The sequence below is a fragment of the Rhinolophus ferrumequinum genome, chromosome 23 (assembly GCF_004115265.2).
Source record: "Rhinolophus ferrumequinum isolate MPI-CBG mRhiFer1 chromosome 23, mRhiFer1_v1.p, whole genome shotgun sequence".
Classification (NCBI taxonomy): domain Eukaryota; kingdom Metazoa; phylum Chordata; class Mammalia; order Chiroptera; family Rhinolophidae; genus Rhinolophus; species Rhinolophus ferrumequinum.
In genome coordinates this window covers 33,866,862-33,892,244 of record NC_046306.1, presented here as the reverse complement: position 1 = coordinate 33,892,244, position 25,383 = coordinate 33,866,862, and the positions used below count along the sequence as shown (strand labels likewise).

Genomic DNA, 25,383 nt, shown 5'->3' with positions numbered 1-25,383 from the left:
CAATGAGTCAATGATCTTTTCTCTTCCCCCTTTGAAAATAAAGTTCTCTGTAGTTGAGTTTAATCAAAATATACTATTTTATTAATTAATAGCCTTTTTTTTTAAGGGACAGTGCCACATGGTTTTTTTTTTTCAATTTTATTTAAGGAGGGTGCAGCTCACGGTGGCCCATGCGGGGATTGAACCGGCAACCTTGGTGTTATTAGTGCCACACTGTACCCAACTAAGCTAACCGGCCACTCCTAATTAATAGCTTTTTAATAAGCTCTTCTCCTAAATGTTCTATCCATTGCAGATCTCTTAACTAAATTTCAACCAAAACATTATTGAAGTTCTACTTTCAGGTATGAAAGATTGTTCTGTGAGGAATTTAAAGTCATATGTAAGCAGTCTTTTTTCCAATTTATGTTTTTTTTCCAATGAAGAAACTGAAGCGCAGAGATCTTAAGTGATTCATTTCAGGTTCCACCGAAAGTAGAACCCCCTCAGCTGTGGTTCCTCTGTCTAATGGAACAGGAATTCAGATAGCAGCCGTACAAGAGCATCAAGTGAACATTACAAACAGTACCATTTCTTTTATGGCTACTGCTCTAATGAAATTCTCAAGTAGAGATAATGCTTATTTATGTCGTATATTTTCCAGACAAATGCAATGCTAATGATAGAATTTTATGGGCTCCATAATAGCAATAAGAACACCACTTTTACTGGGGGTGTGGATGCCTCTGATTTTTTTCTCTGCCTGGGGCCATTCGTCCCTCCGGCCCTAATTAGAGTGTTGTAACTTAGATAACTGAATTGAGAAAATTTAGAGCAGAAAGCAGGATCCTATCTCATGATCTGTATTCACACTCACAGTGAATTTTGAGTAAATTCCTACATTGAGACGTAACTTTGACAAAGAAGAGAGGCAATTGAAAGGAGTAGCTGAAGCTTTGGGAGGGGATACCTCTGTGTTCTTAACCACAGACCCTCCGACATGACAGGTTGGATAAAAGATTTTCACTACTCATTTTTGTTGAAGCTTTTTTTGTTTATTTGTATGTTTTAGTTGTTTTGAAATAGGTCTTAATCTATGAAAGTATTTGTATTCACAGAACTGGAACTCTTCCCATTTATGCAGCAACTTCTTGTTCAGATAATTGAATCTTGTGGTATAGTTAGTTATACCTTCTCAATAAAATTGACAATAATGAAAATAACTGATAAATATCAAGCATTTAGTATATGTAGCATATGACTAGCACTGTGTTCCAGATGAAATATTTTTCTACCTTTAATTATAACTTTTCTAGTATATTTGTGTACATTTTAAGAAATTGTGAAATGCTAAAGCGCCTATCAATCACTTCCTAGTTTGTAAGAAAGAAAATCTCTAGGAGATAATTGTAAAATTGGCTTTTATTTTGGTTATTTATAATTTATCAAAAAAAAAGTGGAAAAGTCTGAGTTGTTTTTGATAGATTACTATAAATATCCAAAGTTTGCTGGTGGGTTATAAATTAGAGAGAACTGAATATTGGGGAAACACTAAATCTGTGTGGGTGACTATAACCTTTGGACTTGACTGGATTAGACATCTTCACTACTTATTCCACCTCTTTATAAAGATCCTTATGTTTTCTTCTTGTATATAATAGGTTCCAGGTTTGATAACCATGGGGACACTGTGGGGACTGAAATCATGTGTGTTCTATCACTTTTAAGGCAGCCCTCTCTTTAATTTCACAAGACAGGCTTGAAAACCAGAAGTAACCCAACTCCAAAATTGGCAGTAAATCCTCCGACAGGGAAAAGGTGACGTACTGTGTAATAAATTCCTTTGTTGAAAAAGAGATGTTGCAATACTGGAAACTGAAGTACCAAATGTTTCCTTTTAAATTTGGAAAGGCCTTTCCTCATTACTTATCTGTCCCTGTAGATTTCTAACAGGGGATGTGTTGAAAGATTTTTCAAATGCCCACTAGCCACAGTGAGAGTGAATGGCATTTATAAGATGACATAAATACTTCAAAATCATCAGTAATCCTTGGAGATGTGTGGTGTGCCAGTGGTACTGAATGTGAGCTTTTGTTGCTGCCGATCCTCTACTTTTGTATGCAGGCTGCCTGGGAAGGTGGGTTATGTCTCTCCTGTGACTACAACTTCACTTTCCCCCTCTGGGGGCTTTTTGTATCAGAGCTGACGTTAGAATGGTTTAGAAGAAAATAGTCTCCCAAAGGAGAGAAAGACTTATGAGATTAGCAGTCACACTTAAAAATTCTAATCTCATTTTGAGGTCCTGTGGAGGAGTTGTATCGTAAGCCTCTACCATTTAAACACTACATTAAAATCCTGCATTTGAACACTACATTAAAAATTTGACACAGAGGGGCCTTTTAATTTTCATTTTCTAATAATTTGGCTCATAACACTACTGCTGCCATCATTAAATGAGACAAAGATAAAAAGGATGAAAACTTATCTTGAAATGCCATGAAGAAATATATTAAATGTCAGCCAAGAGTTTACAAATTTTTATTTTTATCCTATTGCAAATGCTTTTCAGTTTGTTACTTACATTTTGGAACTAAAACATGATTTGACAATATGATTTTATTGGGCTATAGCATTACATATTTTTAATTACCTAAATTTAAAGGATGCATCTGTCACTAGAGCTGAAGTGAAAATACTGAATTTGTGATGAAGGTCAGATGAAATAAATCATCTATACTATTAGTTCACATTTACTCTTAGCAACTCCTGAACTCAGATGCAGGGAAGTGAAGTGCATGGGACCAGACCTCATTGGATACCCTGCGTAGCCTTTACTGTCTGCCTGAAGAGGAAGTAATGTGAATGCAGAAGTGTAACATTGAAATCAGGCAATAAACCTGTTGGGGAAAACAATAGGTATTTATTATAAAAGTTGGGAAAAATAACAGAAGGAATAAATAACTAATGAAAATCATGCATAATTCATAATCCCTGGATAACCACAGTTAAAATAGTTCCTGCCAGACTAACAAATCTTTATCACTTTATTTGTTTTGTTTTGTTAATGAAAAGTTTTGCTAGTGGCCATTTTGACTCTAGGTGTAGGCTCAGTTTGCTTTGAAGCAATAGCCTTCAGAATTGCAAACCAAAAGCTAAATTCCTTTTTAACTCTTTCCTAGTCTCTTAGTGCTGATTGTCAGGCTAGCTGGGAATCACCTTGTCCTAATAGAAGGAAAATACAGAGAATAAGATGAGGAGAGAAAATGATAAATTATTTTCCTAAAGGCAGTCATTATCCTCATTGTAGTATTTATTGTTTACTAAGTCCATGCTAAATACTTTGTGTGCATTGTCTCATGTTGTCCTCACAACAACTCTGTGAGGAATTGCTACTCCCATTCCTCAATTTACAGCTGAGGAAACTGATACTTAAATAAAGAGTCCCAGAGTCACTCAGCTGCATTCAAACTTGAGTGTGACTACTGAATAGAATATACTAACCTTTATTCTACAGAGCCTTATGGCAATAAAGTAGAGGTGTGTTTGTGTTTGTGTGTGTGTGTGTGTGTGTGTGTGTGTGTGTTTGTGAGAGAGAGAGAGAGAGAGAGAGAGAGAGAGAGAAGGGATTGGGTGGGGGGGAGAAGGAGAGAGAAAGAAGGCTGCCCTCCTCTAAACAAGAACCTGCTGCTTGGCCCAGAAATCTCAGATTTCTCCTTTAAAAAGATACAGAAGCCCTTTTGAAAAGTAGGGCATTGTGTTCACTGGAGAAATTATGGCATTGTTGGAAACATCTATATGAGGGAAAAATAAAGATAGTCTATTAACTCTTCTAGTTTCCTTGGAGTTTTTGCCACCTTTTTCTGGATTCTAAAGCAAATCCACAAACACGCATTTTAGAGATGGCCTCCTGAAATGGTTTCATATGGTTGAGGGAAGTGGTCATTCTTTACGTGGATAAAAGGCACTCTTAAATATGTCAGACTCCATTTTTCAGGCATCATAAAGGATTTATTTTAATCAACTTACTCTCATTTATTCAAACAAATTAAAAATAAATTTGGTTGTTGGTAGCAATTAAATACATCATGGATTTTCCAAAATAACTCAGTTAAAATAAATGTTCTCAGAACAAATGATTTTTTTCATGTGTTGCTACAAATGGTGTCTGATAAATAGTACATATACATGAACCTATCAGAAAACATATCTGACTCAATGCAAAGTTGTATTTTGAATTGGAAGTAGCTAGAAGTTGTCTTCTTTCAGTGTAGTTTTTTGAGCCATTTGCTTTCACCAGCAATTAGCTCTCTCTATATATTAAGAGAGCTTCATGTTGGCTTCATATATCCATCAACAGATGAATAAATAAACAAAATGTGGTAATGCATACAATGGAATATTCAACCTTAAAAAGGAAGGAAATTCTTATACATGCTATACAATGTGGATGAGCCTTGAGGACATTATGCCACGTGGAATAAGTCAGTCACAAAAGGACAAAAATGTATGATTCCACTTACATGAGATATCTAGAGTAGTCCAGTTCCTGGAGCTGGAAAATAGAATGGTGGTTGTCAGGACTAGAGGGAGAGAGAAAGTGGCAGTTGTTTAATAGGTACAGAGTTTTAGTTGGAGAACATAAAAAATGTTCTGGAGATGGAGGTGATGGTTGCACAACAATTTAAATGTACTATATGCCACTGAATGTACATTTAAAATAATGGTTAATGGTAAATTTTCTGATAGATATATATATATATCTTCTAGTAAGAGAAAGCAAAAGAAAAAAGAAGGATACATTTCAGCTTAAAAAAGAGAACTCAGTTGCTGAGGCTTAAACATACAGTTTTTGTTTATTTTATTTTGTTTTAAGTCTCATGTAACAAGAAGCCTGGGAAGAGCCTGGGGCTGGTCAGGCTACCCAGCAGTGTTACCTGGTACCTGGGTCTGTCCCTTCTCTCTTGTCTTCCTCAGGGTAGGCCTTCCTGCTCATGCTTGTCACCCAGTGGTCACAGGATGTCTACTACACCTTGTTTAGCGGGTGTTTAGTAGGTGCAGGCCTGGAAAGTTGGATTTAATGAGATGTGGCAGAGACATTTAATTTAATGCTCCCTGAATATCCATGTGCTCTGCTGTGTTTTCCAGCCCCATTCCAGTTGCCAGAGACCACGTGGCTATTTCTGGCCAGTGAACTCGAGTGGAAATCATATGTGTCAATTCTAGGCTAAAGCTGTAAAATGGCACTTGGTGGCCTCCTTGCTTTCCTGGAAGGGACATGATTCAGGAGGTGCAATGACAGATGAAGGAACCTCTATCAGCCTAGTTTGTTCCTGAGTGGCTGTATGGAACATGTCTTCCTGGAGACTCAGGTACAACCTATAACATTGAGAATTATATTTCTGTTGTGTTAAGCTACTGAGATTTGGGGGTTGTTTGTTTTTGCAGCCTAGTGTAGTTATTCTGGCTGATTGTCCAGGGTGAGCTTTTGCCAGACATATTCAATGAAGTGAGTGAAATATGGAGGCTTTCAGGAGTAAGAGAATGAGTATAAGTTGATGAAGCATAAAATTTTAGTTGGGTAAGGAAGGAGGTGAGGACCTAAGGGGAGGGAGGGATAATTAAAAAGCAGCAGTATTCATGAATGGTAGGTTTTGGTGAGATGGAGGGAATGTTGGAATTGGAATGCTGAAGAGGTCAGCTGGAGGGATAGGAAGGGTAGCCTGGAGATTGTGTTAATATTGAGCCTGTAGAGGTGTTAGTATTATCGATAATGACATAGTCATGGGAGTGAATTGATGAGGTCATGTGGATAACTTGAAGAGAGGATATCAGAAACTCTAGATGCCAAGGTAATGGGAGAATCATTTAGGTAAATATTAAAATCAGCATGAATTATGATAAGGAATAGTGATTGGCAGAGTGGAAGTAAGCTGGGAGCTAAAATCTAAAAGGAATGAGTTTGTCTTTATTTGCCTGAAACAGTTATGTTCACCCCCCCTCTGGAATGGTAGTTTAACTGATCTAGGTTGACAAGTATTTTGGTTTGTTTGTTTATTGCCATCTTTAAGATATTAGTCTTCTGGCCTCTTTTGTTGCATGATTTACCAGTTAATACGCAACTTGTCAGTTAAAATTTTAAATTTCTTTGTAGCTGATTCTCCTTTTCTTTATGATTAGTTTTTAATATTTTCTCTCTGTCTGCCCCGAGCTTCACTGTGGTATACTTAAGGATGGATTTATTTTTATTCCTCTTCTTTGGGACTCCTTGCATCTTCAGTTTAAGGGTTTCCTTATAACTTAAATTCTGGAAACTCGTTTCATTGCCTCTTGAAATATTAGTACTTCCTCCCCCATTCTTTCTCTCCTCTCTTTCAAAATGCCTGTTAATATATTGGATATTTTCATTGTATATTCCAGGCTTGTTAACTCCTCATTTTCGTTCTGTTTATCATTCTAGGCTGCTTTTTAGTTTTCCACAGATATATCTTCTAGTTCTCTTGCTTGAGCTGCATTTAATCTGATGCTTGTTATATACATTGTTTGAAACAACTTATTTTTTGATTTGAAAAGTTTTATTTGGTTCCTTGAAAAAAATTGCACATTTCCCCCTGACCCCTGCTCCCAAATTGCTTTGTTTTTAAAATTATGATCTCCTTTCCTTTTTCTCTTTCTTTGTACTACAGATTGTTCTATTATAAGTATAATCAAATTGTGACCCATGAGTCAAATCTGGCCCATGGCCTCTGTTTGTACAACCCATGAGCTAAGAATGATTTTTAAATTTTTAAAAGGTTAATACAAAAATAAAAGAAGAATATTTGACAGAGATCATATACTGCCTGTAAAATCTAACATATTTACTTCATCTTTTTTTTGTTTTTTTAAACAAAATGTTTGTCAACCTCTATTCTATTATCACCACTTCTTGGTTTGATAATCCTTCTGATTTTTGCATCTTCTCATTCCACCTTGTGAGTGTGTGTGTGTGTGTGTGTGTGTGTGTGTGTGTGTATGGTTTTATTATTTTTTTTTATTGTGAACTCATCTTTAGTGTGGGTTCTGAAAGGTTAAGGATCTCCACAAGAGGGGAAGTGCATTATAATTCTGAAGTCTTTGGGTGTAGCATATACTGGAGTCTCAGTAACAGGAATCATACTGGAAAAGAGTCAGCTGAGACTGGGCTAAGGGTTTGGATTAACAGGAGATCACTTGGGCAGGGAGACTGGCTCTTAGCAGGTTACTCATCTAAATTCCTAAGGTTGTTCTGTAGAATACACAATCAGCGCATTGGCATCTGGACTGGCCAGAATGACAATTCAGTAGCCAAGCAAGGGTCTAACACCTTTAGGGAGATCTGACAATATGCAGCAGCACCCCTGCCAGCTACTGTGTCCTGTGGGCCTAGCATCAACTAGGTACTCAATGACAATTTGGTGAGTGAATGGATGGGGGAACAAATGAAAATCAGGTTCATATTTTGGGTAGTGGTAACTATCAGGTGGGTATCTGCTGCAAACCTTTGCCCTAGACTGCTAAGCAGATAGGCGGAATCTAGAGAGACACCTCTAATAGCTTTGTTAATTTCTCTGGAGTTTTCTACATAAACATATCATCTGCAAATAGAGGCAGTTTTACTCTTTCTTTGTGATCTTTTTACCTTTTATTTCTTTTCCTTGCTTTATTGCAATGGCTGCAACCTCTAATTGTTGAATAGCAGTGATAAAAGCGGGCATCATTGCTTTGTTCCTGATCTTAGGGAGAAACAATTCAATCTTTCACAATTAAGTCTGGTGTTAATTGTAGGCTTTTTGTTGATACACTTTATTTCTAGAAACTGATAATTGAATTAGGAGGCTTGATCAGATTCAGGTTTCGTTATTTTGGCGGGGCACAAGACTACAAAGGTGTAATTTTATCAAGAGATGTGTTATCTGGTTGTATCTTTTTGTAATATTAGTCGCCATTGACGATTGTTGCCTATATCAATTATTATATTATAGGTTACAAATGGTAATATTCTAATTCTGTTAAGTTCTTCTTTATTAGCTGGGATAATTCTATGGAGAGAATTTTTCCTCATAAACTATTTGGTTACCCTACTGTACAGTTCCTATAGGAAGTACAGAGAAATCCTTGATTTTTTTTTTCCATTTATCAGTTTTCAGAAGAGTGAGTTGATTCTATATCATTCTCCAAAGGCAACAAATGCTTTTTATTTTATTTTATTTTTTAGCAAATGCTTTTTAAAACGTAAGTTATGAATTCGCGGTGTGCTTCAATCCATTCAGTTGTCATTTTTATAGACCCTAAATAAGTGTGTACTTTTCTATGTTCTTTTTAGAACTTGATATTTATTTCACTTTTCCTCTAGGTCTCTTGTTAGGTCTTTATTCTATTTATAATCCATGTTTTCCACTAAGATCTGAGAACATAAATACACTTTTACTTGCATGAGTGAGGACAAAAGGAAGATATAATAAGAGGCTTATTTCTAATATCTGTGAATAAAGAATGGTACTGTTTGCCTTTGAATTATACTTCATCTACATGGCATCATATTCTAAGAAACCTTGGAATTTTGTGGGTAAAACCACAGAAGTTAAACTTTCCTTTGATTGGAACCTGCAGGAGAATAAGTTTTTGGTGTCAAGGCTCTTATGTTAGAGGCGATATATGTCAGAATAGAAGTCATAATTTTCAAAGTTTCTTGGTAAAAATCAATCACTGGAAAACCCTGCATATTCCTGTATAACAACAGAGGAAAAAGTCTCTCTGACATACATTGTGTATTTTTGATGTAATGTTAACTTCATGTGGTTTTAACTGTTTGACTTGAGGTGTGTATACATAACCTTCTGAACACTCATTTAGCTTATAATATGCCAATTTCCTAACAATTATTATTGTTCTAAAGTATAACATTTCACTGTTCAACATCAAATATGTACACAAAGGGAATTTAAATTTATGGAGTTTCATGAGCTTAGCACAGTGTCTCTACATTGTAAATGTCAAAAATGGTTTCTTTTCTATTAGCTTTATTGTTGTTTTTTCGCCTGATTATAAAAATAATATTGCAAAAATTTAACAAAATGGGAATCACCATAATCCTGCCTATGAAGTTATATTACATTACATTACATACCTAGATCTTCCTCTCAGTGTAGATACTTTCAAAGACATATTTAGATCTTGAAGGATATTTACATTTACACTTTACCAAAAAGTACAGGGGAATTCCTTCAAGTAAAATGCCAGATAATTTTTTAAAAACTTTGATAATTTTTGAACAGTTTGTATTTTTGACAATGAGCATATATTGTATGTGTATACATAATATACACATATGTGTGTATGCACATGTGCATGTATATATAAAGGGGAGGGGGAGGAAGGAAAAAGGGAGAGAGGTCTGTATATATGAAGAGAAAATTTATGAAATGAAAGGCACCAACATGGTTTAACAATTACAGATTATTTTTTTTAGCGAGATTTGTTAGTGCCTAACATCTATCACAAAACATACTAGCTAAACAGAGAACTGTGTATCATAGCACTTTGTGTTGGTTAAGTTTCGTGAATTTATTTAAAAGAGGTTGTTTCATTTGATAATCTAAGCCCACATTTCTTTGTGATTGCTAATAACCTGTCTCATTTACCTGTGTGTGTGGTGTGTGTGTGTGTGTGTGTGTGTGTGTGTGTGTGTATGTGTGCACATGTGCATGCAGGCCTACAGTCATATCTGCGTGCAAATTAATGACATGAAAAAAAGTTACTTTGTTCCTGTTCCTGTTGGATAATCTGAGTGGATCTTAGAGATGCTTCTTCTTTCGCTGTGATTTTTTTTTTTTTGACCGTAGGATGTAGTCATACTTTAGTCTCAGTAGATGCTAAGATCATTTGTACCTTTATGTGAATTAATGAAGGACTTGATTTTCTAATGAATTAACAGAACACCTTTGGCAGGAATTTTTTTTTTTTTAAAGATTTTATTGGGGAAGGGGAACAGGACTTTATTGGGGAACAGTGTATACTTCCAGAACGTTTTTTCCCAAGTCAAGTTGTTGTCCTTTCAATCTTAGTTGTGGAGGGTGCCGTTCAGCTTCAAGTTGTTGTCCTTTCAGTCTTAGTTGTGGAGGGCGCAGCTCAGCTCCAGGTTCAGTTGCCGTTGCTAGTTGCAGGGGGCGCAGCCCACCATCCCTTGCGGGACTCGAGGAATTGAACCAGCAACCTTGTGGTTCCCACTGGCCCATGTGGGAATCAAACCGGCAGCCTTCGGAGTTAGGAGCACGGAGTTCCAACCGCCTGAGCCACCGGGCCAGCCCAGGAAAATTTTTCTAAAGAGATGGGAAGCAGAAGTTCAGATGGCGGAGGAATCATTTTGAGGGAAAAATGTTTATTAAAAAAGATACTCTGTAAGGATCTTTTATATCTACTGTTTTCCTTTGGGTTAGAGGATGTTGTCATTTTAATAGTGAAATTGATTTTATATACAAAAAGCATTTCAAATGGCATTTACTAGGTTTTGAAAAAGGTTTCTCCCTCCAATATTTGTCAAAGTAGCTTTTTTACATTTTGTACTTCTAAGAAAATACCAGGCTCTTTCTTCAGAAATCTTTTATTTGAACTTGCTAACCTATAAATTAAATTTCCTTTGTCTCTACTTTTGCAGGCAGTTTCTACTTTTAACAGGTGGAGACTGTAATAAAATTCTAGGCAGTGTTCATCACCACTATGCCTACCCTTTCTCAGTGTGTCTGACTGGTCCAAATTTACCACAGAGAGTTAAAATGCATTCATTCTTTAGGAGGACGAGAGTATTCACCCCTGAAAGCAACGTAAATTATTATGAGAAAGTGGGAAAAGTGCTATTTTATTAAGTCACTTTACAGCTGTTGATCTGTGGTGGAGCTTTCAGTGAAAAGTAGGTTAGGGGAGATTTAGACTGTCCCCAGCTGACTAGATTTCGCCCATGCGCCTAGGTGTGTGGGTGCCAGAGGGAAATGGGAGACCAAGGCCAATTGAATATAACAAAGAAATTATAAAACACAGTTTTTTGTAGTGACCCAACCATGGAAATGAGACAGAACCCTAGCAGATTCCTAGGTAGACAGTCTAAAGTCCTATATTATGTAAATCATTTGTATGAAATAGTGTTTTCCTTTCATTTTTTTGTTTCCTTTTGAGATAAGACAGTCATGTGTTTCTTTACTTTCTGCCAAATCTCATTACTAAAATTATTAGATTGCTCACACAAGTCATTTCATCCATCACTGAATTATTCTCCAGTACAACTACTACTTAAGTGGTGCATAGGGGTGTTTTAATACACGTAAGACGAGGAGGATGTTTAGAACTGCTTTTCCTCAACTATTTTTGGTTTCCTTGGATTTCTAGGATGTGGGGAGCATCTTGTACGCACCATACTGGCTAGAGAATGTTCACACGCTTTGCAAGCTGAAGATGCTCACCAAGCTCTGTTGGAGACTATGCAAAACAAGTTTATCAGTAAGTATAACATTAAGAAAATTACATCCTTCTAAATACAGATTGCTTTATTGAGCCGTAAGCTCCATGATTCAGGTACCACATTGGAATCACTAGATCTAGGTCCAGGACCTAGCATAGATGTAGACCCTCAATTAATATTGGTCATGAAAAGAATTCCTTCACAGTTATACTACAGCATGAAATTGGCCATATAACTAATCTAATGCCCAAGCTATGAGACGTTGTCTAAAATTCGAGTGATACGCAATAAGACACACTTCTACTAAAACAAAATTCAAGGGATAACTCCCTTTAAAAGTTTTTAAATACAATTTGACTCTTTTACTTTTAAGTCAGTGTTTTAAAACTCAGTATTCACGAATCCAGTGCTGCCACATAGTTGTATAAGGTTGAGTTGAAATTCTTCCCAGGCTCATTTGCCAAGCCATGTAAAGGTTAAAACTACTTGGTGTAGTCTGCTTTTCCCATCATTTAATGTTGAGCTTACCATGTGCAAAGATTCGTGACGTAGTGTAAGAAATATAAAGCATAGTTAAATATGAGTTAGAGTGATTAGCCACGAACACGTAAATTACAGAATGAGTATCACAGGGTTAATCTGGGGGGAGGGGTGTATATGCACTTAGAGAATTAAGACAACAGGATCCAGTAAGGTGCTAACTGTGTGGTGAGCACAACACTGACAGAACTATGGGAAGAAATCACCCCCAAACAACTAGTGGATGGAACTGGCCCCCAAAGCCTCTGGGATTAGTGGGAAAAGAGGGGAAAGACAGGAACGTGAACACAGACGTGACAGTGGGGTTAGGCATGGTGAGGGCTAGGAGATTGTATGACTCTTACCTGGGGAGGAATATTCACCAGTGTGTGGCAGGGCTGGATGGCCAGGTGAGGCCAGGTCCCAGAGGGCCTTCAAATCTCAGCATCGTTTATATGGGATCTGATAGAAAGAAAAGAACCCTTACGTGTTCTTAAGTTGACAAATAAAATGGTGTTTTGGAAGAGGGTTATAGAGTAGAGCTACAGTTGTCCAAGACTATCTCTATAGAAAAGAGACATTCAGGGCTGGGCACGGTCCAGGGGAGGGGAAAGTGAAAATGTCAGTTTTGATAGTAGGAGGATGTAGCCCTCTGGGTCCATTCAGGAGACAGAAACCATACATTAGGTTAACCAGGGGAGTTTAATATGAAGAATTGTTGGCTATGGTGGAAGTAATTATAAGGATACTGTATGTGGTACTCTAGAGCTGACAGAGTATCCCAGGAAGGACATACTTGGAAGGGGCTCAGACCTCGTTGGAGAAGGTATGGTTTGGCCACCAGGTAGCAGTGACGTTCACTGGTTTGGTCTGGAGTTGCTGGGCAAACAATAGGCCATACCCTGGAGTGCATACAGGGAGCAGATAATCTGCACTCGGTGGCTCGGTGTGCAATGGGAGACCGGCTCTGGCGGGGGCAGAGGATACACAGGTCTTCAGAGCACACAGGCCACAGGAGGCTTGCAGAGGGTCTGACTGCTCGGTGTTTGACACGCTGGGCCACAGGGCTGCATGCGGGTTGTGCGGGGCCTTGCCAAGGTAGTCCTGACAAGAGACAGTGTGCAGCCACTGGAAGCCTCTGGTTTCCTTGTTGAGAGGGCTGCTGTCAGATTATCGCCAGGCCCAGGCTGCAAGGTCACACAGATAGGCTGCATTTGGGTCTGTGGCTGGGGCAGACTTTACCAGCTATCCTCACATCACACTGCCTCTCCTCCCAGCACGTGCTGGAAATTGCAGGAAGGTGCCTACTTTAACTCCGTTTATGTTCTGTAACTTAGTTTAATGCCTTTGTCTTCTTTCTGCCAGTCGCCTCCTTGTAAGCCTCGTCTTTTTTTAGATGGCACTTTATATTTGTTGGTTGCCCCTTCCATCTCTACTGGGAGGCATCTGGTTTCCAGGGAGCTTCTGTGTCATTGTGGGAGGGACCATCAGGTTCATGGTCCTCCTCCCACTGTTGGCTTCTGCTGAGATGGGACTTGCCCACCGCCTACCTGTGGGCTACTGGCCACTGTTGCTGTTGAATTCGCGGTGGTGTTCATGGTCTTTTTGTCGCCTCTGGCTTCCTCAGTACTGACAGCAGATGCTTGGGGCAGTGGAGTCAGGTGGTCTGAAAACTTGGACTAACCAGTGGGATTGTCACGCCCTCATGGCCCAAGCATATCAGGCCACTTTTTCTATTGACTCTTCTGGCCTGAGGGGTGGCAGGGGAATGGGTGCCCTCTTTGTGGCTTTCTGTCTCTTTAGGCCTCATCTATTCTTGAGCCTCCAAATCTAGCTAGGGCTTTTTTTCTGTCTCCTCTCTTTCCTCCACCCTCAAGAGGGATAGAAATCCATACCGATGATTGATTTTTTTTCTTGTAGTTTTCCCACAAATGTCCAAGTGTCCAATCACACCTCCACCCCAGCCCTTTGTTTAGGGTACTGGTGGAAACCTGCTCCAAACTATTTTGCCAAAATTTAGGCTTACTTACTCAAACAGATGTCATCCCAAATTCTCTACTTACAATTTACCAAAGTCCACTTAGAAGCTCAGCTAACTAAGCATGCAACTCATGAGATAAGTGGAAGTTTTTACGGGTGGGGATAAAACTGAATTTCACTATCATTCAGGCCTTTAATAAGTATCGTGCCCTGTTAGGAAATGTTTTTAGGGAACAAAGAGAAAGAAAAACAGATTATGAGCAAGAAAGAACTGGATTTATTTATCTGAAGGAAGAACAGAGTGAGTATCTGGAGAAACATTTCAGTGCAAAGAGATTTTGTACGGATGCTTTCTTGGAATTATTTGCGCTGAGGTTATGAAGACATAAATAATGGTATTAGCTATATGCATTTTAATAAAAATTGCCCGATGGCAAAATGTGTTAGATACAGGACTTTGAGGTCTACCTCTAGTGATTTTCTAGAAAAAGGTTGATTACATTCACATTAATACATCCCCAAATATATCAGAATCAGACTGTAGGTTTTATTGTTCTTTTGTTTTAACAGTTAACCATTGTTGAATGCTGAATAGCATATATAATTTATTTAATTTGTTATTTTTTATTTAGCTATACTAGAGGCATTCTCAGAACATTAGTAGGAAGGAATGTAAGAGGAGAAAACTAGATGCTCAGGAGAAGGAACGCTGTGGTAGGTGGGTAATTATGGCACATGATAACTTTCCACTTGTTGAGAATGGCCTAGAAACAACAGATTCACTAGCTAGCTTGACTCCTCCAGATTTGGGTCCATGCTAAGGAGTTCTCAAATTCCACTTCTCTCTCTCCTGCTGCTTTCTTGTACTCTCCTCTTTAAAACTACTTTCCTATTTAAATCTACTCAGAGAGTTGGACTGCAATATTTCATTTTGCCACTAGATCCAATGACCTAATGAATATTGAACACCATCTTAAATATTCCAGGCTCATGGAAAGGAGTAAGAAACTTTACAGCTCATCTTTTTGAGCCTGCTCATTTAATAGTTGAAGAAACCCAGTTTACAAGAAAGAGTTCAGTGAGTTGCCTAAAGTTACCTGATTAGACAGTGGGTGTTGGTTCTACAAGATCACACTGCCTTTTTTTTTTTTTTTTTTTTTTTAAGTTAAATGAATGTGAAATACAGAAAAACAGTGTCCTGGGTATTAAGACAGCTGGATTCCACTTTCAACTCTGTTTCTGACTCACTGAACGTAGCAAGTTACTTAAGCTGTTTTATTAAAAAAAAAAAAAAAAAAAAAAACACCAAAAAACAAAAAATGAGAATGTTAGACGAGACAGTTTCTAAATTTCTTCACCATGCTAATCTGTGAATTTTCTATTGGATTCAGCCTGTAAATATGAAGTCCTACTTAATCAGGTAATGTGGAAATGGGATTGGAAAATGAAGATTTTCAGGAACCACTTGGGAATTTTCAGGAACCACAGATGATATTTACAAAGTAGTTAGAATGAAAGAAATGGAATTTACCAGAGACCTAGATGAGGTTGGGTTTTTGCCTCTTTTAACACACTGGCCGTGAAATTAATTGTCTGTTTTAGGACGAATCTCTTTCTTCCCAGATTTCTCATGTGTGAAATGAGGGGCCAGATCTGAATGGTCCCTAAAGTCCCTTCTAGCTTGAAAATTCTATTTGATCCTTGGTTTAGTTCCCAGACCAGTATTAACTATTTGTATTGTACAGTTGTAAATCATATTAGTCCTTAATTGAAATTATAAATTAAAACTGTTAATGGTGGATTTCAGGTTCCTATTTGAAGTGATTTGGTTGAAATCCTTTCTGGCAATGACTGAGATAAGCTAGCAACTAGTTTTGATTTTGTGTAAAGACTTCACAATATTCTTCCTTTCTTGCTTCCTTTGTTTTTCCTTTAAAAAAGATTTGCATAAATAATATGTCTAGAGATTTTCATTGCAATGTATGCATAGAAAAATTGTATAGAATCATCAAAACTGATACCTCCTTTCCATTTACTCTAAGTCCCATTTCTCTTGCCAGAAAGGACCACTGCTGACAATTTGGGATGTGTGTCTCTATAGTCTGTCTGTCTCTCATCATTTTAAACACTTACGTAGAAGAGATTTCTAATACGTTGTTTTGCAACATACTTTTCACTTAATGTGTGCTGGTGCTCGTAATATGTCAGTATATATAGATTTATAGCTGGATATTCTGTGGTTCCATAATTTATTCATTTCGCTACTGAGAGTCAATTTGTCTGTAATTTTCGTCTGTATCATTTTACCATGTGTGAATACCTCTTCCTTAATACTTAAATTGAGCATTTTATTCAGTACCATTTTCTCTTCTTTTGTAGCATACAAATTATACTTCTTTTTAAAAACTTTTTTAGTGGTTGTGCTAGAGTTTGCAATATACATTTACAGTACTTACCACTTCATGGGTAGTGCAAGTACTTTAATATAATATTGCTCTCTCGTCCCTTATATCATTGCTGTCATTCGTTTCATGCATACATCAGCACACACACACACACACACACACACACACACAATCAAATGCATTATCGCTATTATGATTAAGAACAAATTGCTATCTGATCAGTTAAAAATAAGACTTCACTTATTCCTTCTGTAATGCTCTTCCTTTATATGTAGGTCTGAGCTTCTGGCTTATATCAATTTCCTTCTCTCTGAAGAATTTTTTTAACCTTTCTTACAAGGCAGGTCTACTGGCAACAAATTCCCTCAATGTTTGTCTGAAAAAGTCTTTATTTCTCCTTCACTTTTGAAAGATGATTTTTGCAGGCTACAGAATTCAGGTTTGGTGAGTGTGGATTTTTTTTTTTCTCTCGACACTTTCAATATTTCATTCTACTCTCTTCTTGTTTCCATGGTTTCTGTGAAGTGGGATGTCATTCTTATCTTTGCTCCTCTCTGGGTAAGGTGTTTTTTTCTTCCTCTGGCCTTTTCTAAGATTTTTTTCTTTATCTTCGATTTTCTGCAATTTGAATATGATTTGCCTAGGAGTAGTTGGGACATTTATCTTTCTCAGTATTTTCTGAGCTTCCTAGATCTGTGGTTTGATGTCTGACATTAATTTTTGCACGCCTCATTGCTTTTTCAGTTTTAGAAGTTTCTACTGAGATATTCTCAAGCTCAGAAATTCTTTCCTCAGCCATGTTCAGTCACATCAAGGCATTCTTCATTTCTATTACAGTGTTTTGATCTCTGGCATTTCTTTTTTATACTTTCTTAGAATTCTCAGCTCTCTGCTTGCGTTAGCCATCTGTTCTTACATGTTATATCTACTTGTTCATTAGACTCCTTAGTGTATTAATTATAGTTGTTTTTTCCCCACATATGGTACCTTTTTCCTGCTTTAATTTACTTATTTATTTTTAACTTTTTTTATTAGTTTCAGGTGCACAAAGCAATGTAATAATTAGAGATTTATCATTTATATCCCTCACACAGTGACAACCTCCCTCCCCCCATCCACTACCCCTCTGACATTGCACATAGCCATTACATTCCCACTGTCTCTATTCCTAATGCTGTACTCCACTTCTTGTAACTATATATACATACATACATATATATATATATTTCCTAATGCTGCACTCCACTTCTTGTAACTATATATACATACATATATATATATATATATATATATATATATATATATATATACATACATATATATATAAAATTGTAGTTGACATTCATTATTGTTCAGCTTCAGCTTCAGGTATACAGTGCAGTGATCAGGCATCTACATCATCCCTGAGTGGTTTTAAATTTCCTGTCTAATAATTCCTACATCACTGTCATATCATATTTTGATGTTTGCTCTCTCTTCAAATTGTGCTTTTTTGCCTTTTAGTATACCTTGTAATGTTTTTAGTTCTTTCTTTTTTTTTTTTAAAGATTTTTTATTGGGGAAGGGGAACAGGACTTTATTGGGGAACAGTGTGTACTTCCAAGACTTTTTTCCAAGTTAAGTTGTTGTCCTTTCAATCTTAGTTGTGGAGGGTGCCATTCAGCTTCCAGTTGTTGTCCTTTCAGTCTTAGTTGTGGAGGGTGCAGCTCAGCTCCAGGTCCAGTTGCCGTTTTCTGGTTGCAGGGGGCACAGCCCATCATCCCTTGCTGGTGTCGAACCTGCAACCTTGTGGTTGAGAGGACGCACTCCAACCAACTGAGCCATCTGAGAGCTCAGCGGCAGCTCAGCTCAAGGTGCCGTGTTTAATCTTAGTTGCAGGGGGTGGAGCCCACCATCCCTTGCGGGACTTGAGGAGTTGAACCGGCAACTTTGTGGTTGAGAGCCTACTGGCCCATGTGGGAATCGAACCGGCAGCCTTCGGAGTCAGGAGCATGGAACTCTAACCACCTGAGCCACTCGGCTGGCCCCTTTAATGTTTTTCTTGGTAGCTGCACATGATGTACTGGGTAAAAGGAACTGAGGTAAGTAGGTCTAGTAATATAGTGGTAAGGTATGGGGTGGAGGAAACATTCTATATTCCAGTGATTAGATCTGATTTTCAGTGAGTTTCTGCTCTGATAAGTTGTGCCTCTGAGCTGTGAACTTCGCAAGTGCGTCTCCCCATGTGGAAGGTTAGAGCTGGCTGGAGTTGAGTATTTCCTAATGAGGTTAAGTTCTGATAAAACCCCAACAGGTTAGGCTCTGGTAAAATAGTTCCTCTTGAGGGCAGGCTTTGTTAACAAGAAGGGAATTCTCTGTTATATTTTAAAGTGGTTCTCTGTTCCCCTCCCCTGCTGGAAGCAGGAGGGAGTGTTTCTCCAGTCTTCACTGTTAGAACCTGGTAGATTTTCAGGAGGTAAAGCTCACAAAAGTGTGCCACCCTGTCCTTCCTCCCTGGAGTTTTAAACTCACAGACTTGCCCAAACTGAGACTCCAGCAGTTCTTCAGTAACAGTTCTGGTTTTCCTACCCAGCACTGGTTCCTGTGGAGGTTGCTGCTCTGGTAAGTTGTGATTTTCTGTATCTGGCTGTCTTTCTCTCTAATTCTGAGGGCAGTTGTTTACCTGGTGGCCTCATTTCTCTGACAGATCTAAGAAGAGTTTTGATTTTTGAGTTTGTTCCCCTTTTTATGTCTTCGACCTCCAAGCTCTTTACGTGAACCGGAAATGAGAAGTCCCCTACACACTCTTTTCCAATGATTATTATCAAATGTTTAAACGTATCCAAAATCACGGACTAAAAACATGGTTTCCAGTTTTATTTCCTCTTTTCTTGATGACTGAGTTTGGCCAAATATAATTTGGCCTTTTGTATTAATCTGGGAATTACCTGCTCATAGCTTTTGACAATTTTTCTGTTATACTTCTTGGGTGATTTTGTTTTAATCGACATTTAACTTTTATTAATGGTAAAATTACCTTAAATGAGAGATTCTAAAATGGCATAGCAGTAACCATCTGTGCAGAATTTTGAAATAACCCTGTCTCTTCTGGTGGTATGTTTGATATCTGTGACCTTCTGCACTAATAAGAGATTTTTTTTTAAGTAATTTTATACTTACGATAAAATAATTTGTTTTTATGTATTTTTTCCTAAAGTCGTCAGTGACTTATTAAAATAAAGATTGTTTTCTTTTTTTTGCAATTTGAAACATACTCTGACATTCTTAAATATAAAGATCTTTAAAAATCTATTTTTGATAAATGAGACTTTAATGTGATAGAATGAATAGAGTAAAATTGAAAGACATTTTGAAGATTGAACTGTTTTTGTTTCCATTTGCATTACCATTATGCCAAGATCCAGAGCTTTGGTTTGACTTAATATAGGAAGCATAAAAGAAAGTAACCAATTCATGCGTTTTTTTTTTAAAAAAAAACACTGTTTGTATAACATAGAAAACCCATAAAAATGGGTACTGTAAAAATAGTGCCTTAATAATACTTCATGCTAACCAGCTGATTATAGACTGAATGCTTAGTTAAGTAGGGAAAAGAAATAGGTTTCCTTTTTAGTTGTACTTTGTGATTACACACACACACACACACACACACACACACACACACACACACACAGAGACCTTACAGTGCTTCAGATGTGACTTCCTATTCTCATGGTTATTTTTGAACAAACTTGGTTCATGAATTATTCTTTTTTCGTGCAAACTGTGGCTGCATGTGTGGTACGTGAACTTCAGGGTGGCATTATAGCGTCCTGCCCAGTTCTCAACAAGTAACGTCACAGAACTTTTTTCAGTTGGTTCTGCTCACTACTAAATACGAGGTGTGATCAAAAAATACAGTGAATGTTTAAATAAAAAAATTTATTACAGTAAAAGACACAATAACCTTAATCCCTGACAAAATATTCCCTTGAACACACGTATCCCATCGTTCTTGCCACTTTCTGAAGCAGTTCTGGAAGTCCTCTTTCGTGAGTGTCTTTACTTCATCACTCATCATGACAACACTCTGTGTCACATATCACTTCTGATACGGCAATTTCTGTCAAATAAAAACATTATGGTGTGTCCTCATCCAACTTATTCACCAGATCTGGCACTGTGCAACTTCTGGCTCTTTTCCAAAGTCAAAATGACCATGAAAGGAAAACATTTTGAATCGATTCTGGACATGGAGGCAACCATGACAGCGCAAAAAGACACTCATGAAAAAGGGCTTCAGAACTGCTAACTGCTTCAGAAAGTGGCAAGAATGATGGGATAGGTGTGTTCGAAGCGAGGGGGAGTATTTTGAGGGTGATTAATGGCAATGTGTCTTTTACTGTAATATATTTTTGAATTTTCAAATTTTATTTACCCATAGGTGTTAAATAACTTTTTAAAAAAAATTGAGACATTCACCGTATTTTTTTTATCACACTTCATATAATGGCTGATAAATATGTTATCTATAAAAAGCAAATGCCCCTTTTCTAAGCTATTAGTATTATCAACCTACAGTCTGTGTGACTATTGTTCAAAAATTCTATGTGGTGTGTAGGATTTAAAAAAGTAGTTTTGCTCTATATTCTTTTATTCCTTTGGGGAATACTCTTACACTATTATTGACATCATAGGTTTATTGTCAAATACATAATGTCATCAACAACTGAGGTTAAAGGGAGTTCACTTTTGTGATTTTATGCTCAATTGAGAAGTTGTATTCAATAAATATTTTATTTTAATGACCAAATATTTAACTAAAACTCCAATAATTCATGAGTGTTAAACATCATAGGAAGAACAAAAGTACATTGTCGTTACACATTTTAACCTCTTATCTTAAATTATCAATTATGTTTCATGAATTTCTTTACAGTTTAGAAAAATTAAAAAATATACTGTCCTCTTCTCCAGTGCATTTTTGGACTTTTATACGACTTTTCTCCATATTCTTTATGAATGATTCTCTTATTCAAATACTAAAATATTTTTCCTTTGCACCTCTCTGGGGCTTAAGGGACTCTTAAGAGAATTTATTCTTTTTTATCTATTAAAAAGTCAAACATGTTTCTCCTTCATTGTTATAAACACTAGGATATTCAGCCTGTTGTACTCACATGTCCAAATTGCAAAAATAAAGAAAACAATAAATTAAACATCCTCTAAAGCATTATTCTTGGGTCCTGGGCTTTTATAATTTCATACTTTCAGAATTTTTTTTTACCATCTTTTTGTTTAACAAATACTGAAATTTTACAAATTTCAATAAGAAATATTGAAAGCCATGTATGTACTTTGCTGGCTACTGTGAGAAATTCACAGATAAATAAAGCAAAACAGCCTTGATATTGAGGAACCTGCATTCTAGGAGAAGAAAAAAGGCAAATGAATAATAAAATGTAAGATGCAGTAAGTATCATATTAAAGTGCAGGAAATACAAGCACTTTCATTCCTGGCTATTTTGTGAAATGGAGATCCTGGAACCTCTCGACTGCAAATAACCTGATAATGCTGGATAAAATACTAATAGGAAAAATCACACTTTCAAATAAATGTGTTAAGAACTTTTCATTTTAGGTAGTCCTAGATACTCGAATGTACATGTGTACCAGATAACATGCATAGGAACGTTTATAGCATTTTTTTCTTAACAGCACGAAATGGAATGAATTCTAATGTCCATCAACAGGAGAAAACCATATGGCAGTGAAAATGAATGCATTACAGCTACGTACATTAGTATGGACGAACCTTAGAAGTCGTAATACTAAGTTACAAAATACAGTTTGCAGTGGACTGTAGTCCATTAATATAACTTTGCAAAACCAAACACTATTTAATCATACATGTATGTATGATAAAACTATAAAGGATAACAAGAAGTATTGAAAAGTAATTCAGGGTAGTGGTTTTTGTCGGGGAAGGAGAACCTGGGTATTCTGAATAGTACTGGTAGTGTTGAACTGCTCTAATTGTTGAGTGGATTAATGGACATTTATTCTACTAATATGATTGATAAATTGTTACATATGTTCTTTTTATGTTTTATGAAAAATTTCATAATTAAACTCTTAATATGATAAAGTAGGAAAGGCTGAGTTCAGAAGAAGCAGAGGAAGAGGTGACATATCTGGTACACCAAACATAGTGTCATGAATGAGGTGCCTTCAAGAGGGAAATCTTGGAATTGTTTTGTGAACAGCAAATGATCTGATTGTCAGGTGGACAGAATATGTTAAGGAGAGTGGTGTAATTACAAGTGAAAATACACAAAACAAAAATTGAACTTAGTGTAGTGAAGAGCTACACTAGGCTTTGGCAGTAGAGTGTTGTGCTAGGATAGAGTGTTGTACTAGTAGGATAGATTAGATGAGGGAGACCCTGTAGATGAGTCTCTTATATCTATTTGAAGGCGGTGGCAATTAGAGAAGCAGATTTAGTTTTAATAGGAAGAGTCAGGTACCAGAGACTCTCAAAGACAATCTCTGGGGCTTGATGGTTGATTGAATGTGACAGATGCAGTGAAAGAGGCATTAAAAAAAAATGTTTTTTTGATTCTGATGGACTTGAAATTGCATGCCAATAAAGAGATTGTGAGAATGTCATGTGCAGAACATTGGACATGCAGGTAGATTGACGTTGGGATTGATTTTGACCATTTTGGCGAGAGGTAAAGAAGACAGTCGGATATATGGGGCTGGAGCTTGAAAGGGAAGTTGGACTTTGGGCTTGTCCTCATCGTTTATGGTGTCTCCTACAGAATGGATGATCCACCTGAGGAGGCCGGAGCTGCTTGCATGACGTATCTTCAAAGAGGTCTTTCCTAACCACCCTTCCTACAACTTTTACTCCTTTTCCTACCCTCCTACTCTGGTTTATGTTTCTTGTTACCACTTATTGATTTAATTCTATACATATTTATTATTGTCTACCTCCCTCCAGCAGGGCATAAACTTTGACTGTTATTTCCTGCTCATTGTTATATTCCCAGCAGCTAGAACAGCTGCTAGAACAGCAGCTAGAACAGCAAATAAAATATTTCTAGAATGAATTGAGAGTAGAGCTAAAGGTGAAAACCTTAGAGGATGTCTGCCTTTGGGATGGGTGGAAAGAACATCCTGTGAAGAAGATAGAAAAGGGAAGGAGAATGGGTGCAACCAAGGAGGACACTGATCTGGAAACCAGTGACAGGAGGAATTGTTTTGACCTAACTAAGGAATTTCCATGTGTTTAGAAATGTAGAAGAATATCAAGATAAAGCGTTTGGATTTAGGCATTAAGAGGGTATACAAGCTTGTGCAGAGGCAGAGTGAAAAAGGAACTCCACTGAGCAGCTGGGAAAGAAAGAGTACCAGAAATGATGAAGAAGGTCTTTGAGCTAAGGTCTTTGGTGAGAAGCTAGATGGTTTAGAGTTTGATAGATGACTGGCAATCGCAACTTTGCATTTAAACTGTGTACTCATACACAAACGTATTGAAGTACTGATGATATTTTTTTCTTCTTTAATTGGAATACATCTTATAGAGGGTCACAAAGTTGCAAAATAAATCATATTTTTCTTTGCACATGATTTGAGATAATTATGTAGAACCCCAGAATATTTTTAAGTGTGTAGAAGTTTTACAAATCAGAATAAATTTGAGTGGGTGGAATGGGGACAAAAGGAAAAAAAGGGAAAGATAGCAAGTGGCTACAAGCATGACAATCATTTTAGAAATGAATGTGGTTTTCTAAGGTCCTTCCAGAATATTTTTTAGGACGCTAATGTCAAAATTGAATACTTTTTGCTTGTCTCTTTCTGGGGAGTTGTTTTGATGAGCTCTGCAATACCTCTTAGAGTGGTGGTTTTTCTGTTTTTTTTTGTTGTTGTTGTTGTTGTTGTTGTTTTTTTAATAGAAGTTTAAGAAATAATCATATATCTTAAAACAAGATGCAGAAAACTTGTGCAAGAAGGTTAGGAGGTTAGATAATAGGAAGAGTGATTAGTTAGGTAATATTCATTCAGTGGAATTGTTGAAAGAAGTAAAAGTTTGAGACATTGTTTTTTTCTTTGGCTAGAATTGATGGTTAAATATGACATTTATTGACCCAAGCAATCATCATTTGAAAATAAATAGTTCATCTGCTTGTTAAATTGAGTAATACCTAAATTTGATTTTTCAGTCATGTTGAGTGTAAGAAACAGAATCATCACAATTTCCAGGATACTCAGAAGTTGCCGTCTATGACATGGCTGATACATTGTTCCTAAAGGTGAATCTTGGGATAAAACTGGCTCAGCTTGTTTCCAGCAGCTTCAATCATTTTTCAGTTCTTCCTCTCCTCCTACAAATAAGAAGAAAGAAAAACTTGTTATTGTATTAAATTACTGACAAAATTGATCAGGAGCAGACTAACAAGATGAGCTTATCAGAATAAATAGAAATGGGTAGCCAGCAACAGAAGTGTAACTTTCTAGGGCTTTGTGCATTCACAGCTGAAGTTGGTTTTCTTCCTGTGGTCTAGGTTTCCTGTTTACACAAGAGCTCTAGCCTTCTCCTTGAGCCTGGAAATCCTGTATATTTTGGACATTTGGAGCTTTTTAAATAGCTGAAGATGATTGTGTCAACCGCAGATGTGGTACTTTGGGAACAAAGAAAAGACCATTTAAATTACCTATCAGATTTTGATAACTGGAAATAATTTGGTAATATTATTTGGTTGGAAAGCAAATAATAAGCACAGTTCTAAAAAAGGGAAAAAACAAAAACAACTCTGTAAACAGTGTCATGTTACTTTAAAAAGAACTATAGTTTACTTGCTGGTCTATTTGATTTTTAGGGACCATGGACTTGATTATAAAGGTTGGTGCCATCACAGAATTGGGAGCTGCTGAGCTATTCACAATAGGTACTTTATTTTGAATTTTATGTTAAAAGATGTTTATGAAGTATTAGGATGTAATTAAAACCACACAACGAATTTGTTTTGTCCCATGCAGAAAAAA

General features: G+C 36.9%; 1 protein-coding gene across 5 annotated transcripts in view; it reads left to right on the top strand.

Annotated features, from left to right (window-relative positions):
- The window catches only part of TASP1 (taspase 1), a 245,179-nt gene that overhangs the window by 137,662 nt on the left and 82,134 nt on the right, over positions 1-25,383 (top strand). For 3 of the 5 annotated variants that reach the window (XM_033095348.1, XM_033095349.1, XM_033095351.1), the window contains 2 exons: positions 11,377-11,487; positions 25,218-25,286. In XM_033095348.1, coding sequence (XP_032951239.1) covers positions 11,377-11,487; positions 25,218-25,286 — 180 coding nt within the window. The remainder of the gene's footprint in view (positions 1-11,376; positions 11,488-25,217; positions 25,287-25,383) is intronic. The other 2 variants (XR_004421841.1, XM_033095350.1) reach the window with 1 other exon arrangement.